Here is a 9,353-nt window from a genome sequence, read left to right on the forward strand (position 1 = left end):
TCCAGCCTTAATCGACCGATAACTACGCGTTCACCAGAACTCAGCGCTTATTATCTGTGATTGGTCTCTTCTTGTAAATCTATCGGTACCATGAAAGAAACAAGCCAGTGGCAAGCAATAATAGCAAAGCGCTTGCTCAAGCGTTGAGTTCTTATACGTATATGTTCCACGCAACTTGGACATGCGCCTGAGTTCGTTAGTGGCGGGCTTTGGTTTCTGATGTCTTTCTCTGTCCGTCTGGGATTTTTGACCTTTTGCCGATTTTCTATGCACGTATTACGTGTTGCAACTTTCAATTTTGAAACACGAAGTATTAAAGTATACGAAAAAATACTTGAATATGACAAATCCAAACAACTTCTCGGAACCGCAACAATGTTCCCAAGAAACCACCTTAATAATGGATGATGAGACGTATGAGGTACTAGAGCAGGATATCGGGGAACTGTAAGTAATTCGTATAAATTATTTATAATTAATTATATAAGATCAATTTATGCTCTCTCTGTGACCAGATTGTTGGCTTTTTATACAGCAAATATATGTATAAAAATACTAAATATATATGTTACGACAATTGTTTGCTAATTTGCGCTCTCGCCGCAAATTTTGATAAAATAATGCATTTGACGTGCTTTTGCGCAAAACAAAAGAATCTGACGAATAAAAGCGCCGCTCCTAATCGCTCTCGCAAAACGATTGATTAGATGTCGAAGGTGACGTCAAAGGTTAGAAAACCGGTTATTTTTTACGCATTCGGTAGACCAAGTTGCTTTGTAACAATCAAACGTGATTAATTCTTACTTTTAGAATCAAAAATCAACAATTCGAATGTTGATGAGACGATAACTCCGCTGAACATGGTCGTTAGTTGAAATATGACGTAAGCATGCGTACGCAGTTGAAGGCTTTGTTTACGCGGACAATACCGCTAACTTATACCGGAACCGGTAAAGTTCAATTAATAAGATTTTAATGTTTCTGTTCGTACGCATTCGGCAATTTTGTACAAACAGAAGCATTGAAATTCAATAGTTGAACTTTACCAATTCCGACATAAGTTATTGTTCGCATAAACAAGGGTTAATTCGCGTCTGACAACCGTTACAAATTTCAAACAATAAGTGTTCGTAGCGTGCTTACATGTCAAGTAAAATTATGAGACGGAAGAAAGTTTAATAATGTTTTAATGCAACGTGGTTATATTAATATTACACTTGTGCATCTTAATGTTCTGATATATTATTTAAAAGAAAGAAAATTTCGAGAATTCTCATTCTTTCTCTTTTCATTGTTACGTGGTGCGGATGGTCTTCTCCTCTTTCTCTCACGCGCATCAAATAAGCATAAATTTATTATTATTGATGTGTGTTCTAACACAAATATCACAATTATGCGTAATATAACTTATTTATGACATAATATTATAATTATCATATTTCGTTTTTTTTTTTTTTTTTATCTATAAGCGGAAGTGTTGACAACTTAGCAAGTCATCTTGAAGAAGAGAAACCTGAACCAAATTTTGAGAAAAATGAGATTCTTCCATCTGTACCAAACGAGTTTTATGAAGAAGAGGATAATATAGTATATCCAGATTTATTGAATTATTACAATAATAATCTTCAGAATTATGTACATCCAAACACAAATACAAATATACAGTTCCAATTTACTTTTGGACAAGGTGGTGAAGACCAGGATTGGGTAGTAAGTGTTTCAATCAGTCCAAACTTTAAGAAATTGTAAAAGTGCATGACCACAGTTTTTAAATAATATTAATAAATATAGAGTGGCATATGGACTAGTTCTAACCAGTCCAAGAGCCATACACGCACTAAACCAATAAATATATAATTATTACACCATTAATTAATATTTAAAAGAAAAGGATCAATAAGAGTTATGCAAATATTGAAGCTTAAACAAATACTTTATGGTACACACTTAATAAAATTTTAAAAATGCTTTGATTTAAATTGCTCTTATGTATTTATATAAATTATAGTGTAATAATAATTGATTATTTTTATATATATATGTTAAAGAGGATCCTAATTTGGGTCAAAATGTTTTCAATTTTATTAAATTATAAATTTCTGGCACTTAATACCTTCATTTTATCTCTTATCTTTTTTATTATGCTTTCAACTTTTTTTTATTATACCTTTTTTGTAATTTTTATGTATATATCATTGAGACAACTTTTTATCAATACTAATATTTTAGTTTTACCAATCTAAATCTAATCTTTTTTTTTAATACAGTAGTGTTCCACATTTGATATATCTTTTATGTTTGAGAAAAGGACAAGCATGCACATAGAAAAAGAAAGAAGGGGAAAGAAGTGTGTTATACATAGAGTGTTATCAAGGAAATTTTAATTTGATAATGCTTTGTTTGTTTGTATATAGTACTCAAAATCTTTGGACAAACTCTTCATCAAGATGGAAAAAATTGTTCCAATGCGGTTTCATTGGGAACAAATCCTAAACCCTTTAGGATTATATATACGCACGAAGATGGTTTACAAAGTAGAGCAATATAGAAACGAACCAGTGAGAAGATGTCACAATCACATGGCACCAACCTATCATATTAACCAAAAGTTGGATCCAAGTGTACTTCCATACGTTGTACATTGCGTTAACCATCGCGGGGCCAGTTATGAAGTGCACGACAATCATCTTTCTATTCTAACGCAGCTTGGATCTTACGAACCGGGTACTCAATATGAGCCAATGTGTTTTCAGTTTTTATGCAAAAATAGTTGTCCGTCAGGCATGAATCGCAGACCGACTGAATTATTATTCACTTTAGAGGATTCTGAGGGACATGTTTTGGGCCAGAAAGAACTGTCAGTTAGAGTATGTAGTTGCCCTAAACGAGATAAATTAAAAGAGGAGAAAGAATTAAAAAAAACATCAGAGGAACTTATTCGACAAAATTCAGGAAACAAAATGTCTTCGTGCGATACACACCCTTATAAAGTCGATATAAGTGTTGCTGGGAAAGAGAATTTTTTGTCGGTTCTTAAATATGCTCACGATGTCATGGCCGGTCAAGCATCAAGAACCGGTCAATATCAAGCTTTTAAGCCATATATGGATGCCATTTTACGGAAAATACCTTAAAATACCTTAAAAAATACTTTAATACATTAACTCTAGCTACGACACGCTCTAACGTAAGATTATCCGCTGTTTGCGGCGCGATATTTACATGGAAATGGTTAAATGATAATATAGTTTTATTTTTTATTTTTTTAAAATACTTTTTGCATATCTGGTAACAATTGGATACTATTATACCTGATCTACAACCAGGATTAAACTATCTTAATTATTTGATTTTTTATGCTTTAGAAAAAAATGATTTATTAGATCCCATCAGAAGTTAAAAAGTAACCAGAATGATTTTATACAATAAATTGCTATACAATATGCAATAAAATAAAAAACAAAACAGTTTTGTGTTAGAGTTTAGTAAACAGATTTTTTTTTATAGGATTTACTTAGCGATAAGAAATCTTGAATTAAGATTTATATACAGTCGGTACTGCCAATGTTTTATAGCATATACAGTTACATCAAATAATGTCTTTTATTACTTAAGATATTGTTGCAACTTTATGTGTTAGGATATTTACGACACTGTTACAAAAGAACAGAATGCGTTAAATAAGGTTTCTCGATACTCACGCAGCTCATCTTGAATTTTGATGTCTATGGATTAAATGTGAGTTTATGCGAAAATATTCTCTTCTAAATAAAATAATTTTCACGCTTCTGACAAAATCTAAGATAGCCACGAGAGTATCAAGGACCCTTAAGATTTTTGTATGATTTTATAGTACATTAAGATTTTGCATGTTTCTTTCATAGAATAAGTATTATACGTTTGTTATACCGAAATTACATATAATCTATGTAAGTATTGGAAAATACAGTCATGCGACTTTACACGTAAGATATATAATATAGTTACCTTTTGCGACGCCTTGTTAGCTATTAAGAAATGACAAAAATAAAATTTTACTTTTTCACATCAGATGCTTGAGGTGTTTCAATTGCAATTTAAAAATTAGTGAATTAACTAAAATCAAAAATAGAGGAGGGTAAAGGAACATTGTTTATTATTTTTAGACGTATAATCTGTCATGACTTCGATTTTCTAATATTTGAATATTGAGAGTCCTTGACAATAATGTATCTGACAATGGTGCAATATGTTGCGCAGATAATGTTAAAGGATCTTCGAGACTTGCAACATATCTTCGCCATCGCACTTCCGTATTGTTATCCAAAGCATGTAATGTCCATTCCCACATATTGTGCGCATGAGCTTTACCAGGGTATGTCATCCATGAGGTTTTATCTTTACACTATATTTTTATAATAAAAACATTGTGATCTCTATTAATGTACTTTTTAATAATATATGATCTCGTTAATATCAATGTATTTTTGCATAATGTTTTTTAAATAATAATGTAACCTGAAGAAGTTTCAGTTGTGAAATAAAATTTCTACATTTTATGCGTTCTTGTTAAAAGATTCGGAATCTCATACCTGAAAGAAAAATATGTTACTCCCATGGTGCAATATGTACAGAGCATCGCATCCGAAAGGAAGTGGTAGTGGGAGTTTGGCGCTTCCGGAGTAAAAATGAATTTGCGGCACAGCGTGACTCCTGAGATGCTCCATTAACGAGTCGGACGTGACCACTTCCCTGCAAGAATGCAAGAGAGGACACGCCAGATATATACAAGACATAGAATCCACGGAGCCGCTCCATACTGGCGTCTGTGGCAAGCTCAGCGACTGCTGACTTGTGTTCGTCGCGGATAACTCAACATTTTGCGAAGACGCGTCATCGACACGAGTTGTGCTGTCTCTTGACAACTCGCCGGTACTGGCAGACTTGGTACGATTATTTAACGACAATCGTACACTCAAACTGTTACTGTCTGTTATTTTATTAGAAATTATTGTCGTTTCCTCTGACATTTCAGGTACCTTAGTCAGATTTTCTGCGGAAGCAGCTTTTTCTCTGCCACCAAGTAATAATCTGGCCAGTAAGAATTGTCTTGGTTTTAACGAGGAATAATCAGTTTTTGACCGGTTGGTGATCGGAGCTTCTTGTTTTTTATTATTTTTACCGAACAACTCATCGCGCAAATTGTAACGATCGGATGCGACAAGTGTTCTGTCCAGAATTTTGTCGTTGTTCACATTGAAAGTGTCGCGGAGCATTCTGTGCAGTTTGTCAGCAAGAAGACATCGACCCTGACCAAGACGGACTCTGCAAACAGGACAACGCGTTGTTTTCGATCTGCAAATTACGCACAAAATGTGACCGTGAACACATTGCGAGACCGGGGGCGCAGCACTTTCCAAACAAATCGGACATTCTAAGATGCGGACCTGAGAGAAAGAAAAAAGTTAAAATAAAAAACTTATAGAAATAAGTTTTGAAAAGCTGTTTTTGGTCAATGTAGAAGTAATAAATTTATTTATCAGAGTCCAGTCATATTGGGAGATACGTCGTGCGTACGCACCGTTCCCGATAACGCATTTGCGAGATTCCTAGCTACATCCGGAAGTGGACCCTTCAAGGCTAATCCGATATTGCTTTGTTCTTCTTTCTGATGCGTGTATCTCCAAATAGAAAAGTTCACATCGTGTTCACCGTTGCTACGAATCAAAGTAGCGATATCCTTGATCTTTAGACCTAGTAAATCGACATCGTCAACGCCCAATAAACAATCGCCAGCTCTGATGAAACATAAATGATCAATCGATTATGATTCGAATACAAATCGCGCGACTATAATATCATTTATTTTTCCGATTTTATTACGTTCCAAAGTAGTTTTCAGATTCCGATTAATACTCACATAAATCCTGCTAGATCGGCAGGACTGTTATTTTCGACGTATCCAACCCACGGGTACGGATCCCATTTTGACTTAGTCAAGTGAAATCCACAAATTTTATCCTGCACATTTGTATTGAATTTCCGCATTGTGAGAACCATCTTTCCTGGCGGAAGCGAACTTGCTTCCTCTTCCGGCGGAAACGTAACGATTTTCACATCCGGCACCTTCGCTTGTTTCTCGGAACATGAGGTATGTAACATGTTTCTTCGAAGGGGATTATCATGTGCACAAATAGAAGTCACCTCATTCTTTCTCAGTGATATCAAATTTTGTTTTTAGCAACTAAAAATGAATATATTCTAGCTAGAAAATATATGTGTATGTAAGACATAAATTTATCGATGCACGTGAGAAAACGCACTGACTTTATTCTTGAGATTACACGTAATGTATTAATTCACTTTGACTGACGAAGTACTTTGAAAATCATTAATACAACTTTGGAAGTTGATCGCGTCTGATTCTTCGGACGAGAAAGAAAAAGTCACTCAGCCCGTTTACCTTCACCGATTTAAATGTTCTTGACATTGGATTTACGTCATAGTATATAAAGACGAACAAGCAATTTACCTTTTACTTTAACACGGCGATATTTTTTAAATAACATATAATGTTTTGTAAACATTAACAATAATTCGCAATGTATATATTTTGCAGTCAATTATATATATATTTTTTAAATATTTACATTTTGTGTAAGTAATAATTCTTTTAAAATATACGAAATAAAAGTATTACAAATCATTCTTAAAATGTATATCAGGTATATATTATTAGTAGATTATATATTTATACAGGAGCAAAGTTTTATATTAATTCTATTGTTTTATAATATAGAGAAAATTATTATAATTTTAATGCGATATATGTATTTTTAGTGTTAAACAGTAAGATGAGAAAGAAGTATACATTACTTGGTCCTAAACAATCAACTTTCATATGGACATATTATAATATTGCATAATAAGTACTATTGCATAATAAGATACATGCATGCATGTTTTATACATAAATTACATAAATTTCAAAAGAGTTATTGCAGGTTTTCTGATATAATCTCTAAAGTATTATACACTTTATACAATGTTTAGGAAGAACATACTTTAAAATTGTCATTGAGCAGGCTGGATTCAAGTGACACACAAAAAAGGCAGTTGTTTTTCTAGATACATTAATTTGATTACCTATGCAATATAAGCATGTGCGTTAATATATAAATCTTCTTTACTCAAAATAGTGTATATAATTGAAGTTTAATAAAACAAAATTCAAGATATTTAAATATCTGGAAATGGTTTAAAAATTTACTGACATTTTTAGTGTTTTTTTTTAAATAAAACGTGCGAACAAGAGTAATGAACTATTATATTAGTTATAACAATTATAATGTAGAGATATTACTTAATGTCTGAAGCCAGCCTACAGATCATGGATAAATAGACACTTACTTGAAATATCTCAAAGAATGGAGTGGATATCTCAATAGTCATAATTTCTATTCAGAGAGAGAAAGGGATATAAAAAAATTGTTACATTAATAAACATAATATGTACATAATAAATTTGTTACTGATATAATATATTGAGACATTGGCTTAACGTATGTAGAGTAGTATGTGACATAGCTTTGAGAACTAAGAGATCCGGGTCTAAATGTAGTTCCGAGTTCTCAATAGATTGTGCTAAGGCAAGATTATGTTTCTCCACTTTCCTCAATTGTTCCTGGCAATTGGCAAAGGCATCTAGCACTTCCAATTTAATAACGGGATTTCTGCTCGAATTTCCTGAATGTTCTCGAGGTGGCAGTGGAGGATGACTGCTAGCTATAGCCCTGGTGTACATCTCTGTAACTGCCCTCAGCTTGTCCACCCATTCCTGACGAGCTCGTGCGTCCGTAGCTCGTAGTTTGATCATATCACCTGGAAGGATATTGCAAAACCGAACGAATAGATTTAACGAAACCTGTAATCTACTTTACATCTTTTGTTTCTTTATCACACTCATGATTTGTATAAGTATAAAAGATATGATTAGTGCAACATATTTTAATTTGAATAAACAATATTTGCCTGTAGCGGAATTGACGGTGAATGTATTCGAATCCTCATCGCTCGGAGCTATTACAGCACCTGCTAAATATATCGAGCATCGTGGCCTGTGATTTTTTTCAGACTCACTGAGGAAGTAGTGCAGTTCACCGGTCTCAGGACTCAAGATGAACCAGCGATACTGCCAGCCTTTCATGGCATTTGTGTACTTGTGCAGCAAACCTTCGTAAGGGTGTCTTGTTTGTACGTTCATCATGTATTGCTTTGGTTTGTCGGAAACCTCTTACTTTCGAACGGCGGGAATCTTTCTTGTGATATGTCATCTGAGCTTGACTACACGCTTGATAACGCGATCGTACATACACAACTGATTCATTCGGGAAGGGTTAGGTCAGGTTACATCATCTTTCGAGTAAGGTTAGAACTAAGAACAAACATTGCCTTATTACGGTCAGAGAGAAGTCTGAGAGCGGCCAAGGTCCATAAGAGAATGTGTAATCACTTTTCCGCCCCGTAAACTAGCGCATGTCCACGGGTGGTAGACATTGGAACTACGCAGCCAGTCCACGAGCGACATGTCGGTACGCTATGTCCACAGCGTGCGGTTCTATTCCGTGCTATGTGCACGAGTTTAAATGGTCACTTTCTTTAAGTGTGTGAGTATATTCGAGAGCGTGAATTTGATTTATTTCAAGAATTAAAATAGNCGATTTGTGAACTCAGGAAGGAGAACAGGAAGAAATGGAAAATATACAAATTTGCAACTTCCCACACAACATACACGTAATTGTCAACAAAGGAAAATATTTTTAAGCGAGCAGCATCAGAATTCGTAGAGTGTACTCAGGTACCATCTCCTTTATCATCATTTGCTGCTATTTGCTTTTATTTTTTTACAAACGCTACATATATATATACGTATAGTTACATTACAAAGTAAAAAAAACGAAATAAGTACATTATTTAAAATTGGTTTGACGGTACACAAATATATGTGTGTATGAAAAGTTGCATTTTCCAAAAATATATCTTTTACTGGTGTATTACAATTTATCAGAGTGTGTNACAATTTTTGAGTTTTACAATTTTACAAATTTTTTACATATACATTGATACAATAAAATACATACATAATGAAACATATAAAGCATAACGCGCGCGTGACAATATTTCTGGCGAAATTACACTTGTTGCATGCTATTCTCCTTATCGNACATTAAACTCTCAGTGAAATTTTTCTTTACTAATGTTTTACAATTCGAATTCTTATTATTGAAATTNTTTTATAGTTTTTACATACAATAAGTGTAATTTACTCTTACATAAACGGAATTTAATCTACATGCATATGCAATGATTCACAT

At 33.7% G+C, this 9,353-nt stretch overlaps 2 protein-coding genes across 3 annotated transcripts; one reads left to right on the forward strand and one right to left on the reverse strand.

Annotated features, from left to right (window-relative positions):
* Positions 1-182: 182 nt before the first annotated feature.
* LOC109856991 (cellular tumor antigen p53) lies at positions 183-4,050 on the forward strand. 2 transcript variants are annotated; one of them, XM_020432803.1, is made up of 5 exons: positions 371-447; positions 536-728; positions 811-883; positions 1,470-1,710; positions 2,415-4,050. In XM_020432803.1, exons 3-5 carry the CDS (start codon positions 879-881, stop codon positions 3,132-3,134), a joined length of 966 nt encoding a protein of 321 aa, XP_020288392.1. In that variant the 5' UTR covers positions 371-447; positions 536-728; positions 811-878; the 3' UTR covers positions 3,135-4,050. The 2 variants fall into 2 exon arrangements, with proteins under 2 accessions (XP_020288391.1, XP_020288392.1); XM_020432802.1 differs by lacking the exons at positions 536-728; positions 811-883 and having other exon boundaries at positions 183-447.
* LOC109857007 lies at positions 3,123-8,477 on the reverse strand. The gene is made up of 6 exons (XM_020432830.1): positions 8,011-8,477; positions 7,512-7,860; positions 5,900-6,214; positions 5,561-5,777; positions 4,572-5,426; positions 3,123-4,384 (listed from the first exon to the last, which is right to left on the reverse strand). Exons 1-6 carry the CDS (start codon positions 8,243-8,245, stop codon positions 4,142-4,144), a joined length of 2,214 nt encoding a protein of 737 aa, XP_020288419.1. The 5' UTR covers positions 8,246-8,477; the 3' UTR covers positions 3,123-4,141.
* Positions 8,478-9,353: the final 876 nt, after the last annotated feature.

This window comes from Pseudomyrmex gracilis, unplaced genomic scaffold, assembly GCF_002006095.1.
Source record: "Pseudomyrmex gracilis isolate BER0280 unplaced genomic scaffold, ASM200609v1 scaffold_139, whole genome shotgun sequence".
NCBI lineage: Eukaryota > Metazoa > Arthropoda > Insecta > Hymenoptera > Formicidae > Pseudomyrmex > Pseudomyrmex gracilis.

Bases quoted from the DNA above. Each gene is read 5' to 3' on its own strand.
- LOC109856991 (XM_020432802.1), top strand. From the start codon at position 341: ATGACAAATCCAAACAACTTCTCGGAACCGCAACAATGTTCCCAAGAA. The intron at 448-1,469 runs GTAAGTAATTCG...TTTATCTATAAG, and splicing joins GAGCAGGATATCGGGGAACT to CGGAAGTGTTGACAACTTAG. The intron at 1,711-2,414 runs GTAAGTGTTTCA...GTTTGTATATAG, and splicing joins GTGAAGACCAGGATTGGGTA to TACTCAAAATCTTTGGACAA.
- LOC109857007 (XM_020432830.1), bottom strand. From the start codon at position 8,245: ATGATGAACGTACAAACAAGACACCCTTACGAAGGTTTGCTGCACAAG. The intron at 7,861-8,010 runs GCAAATATTGTT...ATATCCTTCCAG, and splicing joins CACCGTCAATTCCGCTACAG to GTGATATGATCAAACTACGA. The intron at 4,385-4,571 runs GTATGAGATTCC...ATAAAAATATAG, and splicing joins GTAACATATTTTTCTTTCAG to TGTAAAGATAAAACCTCATG.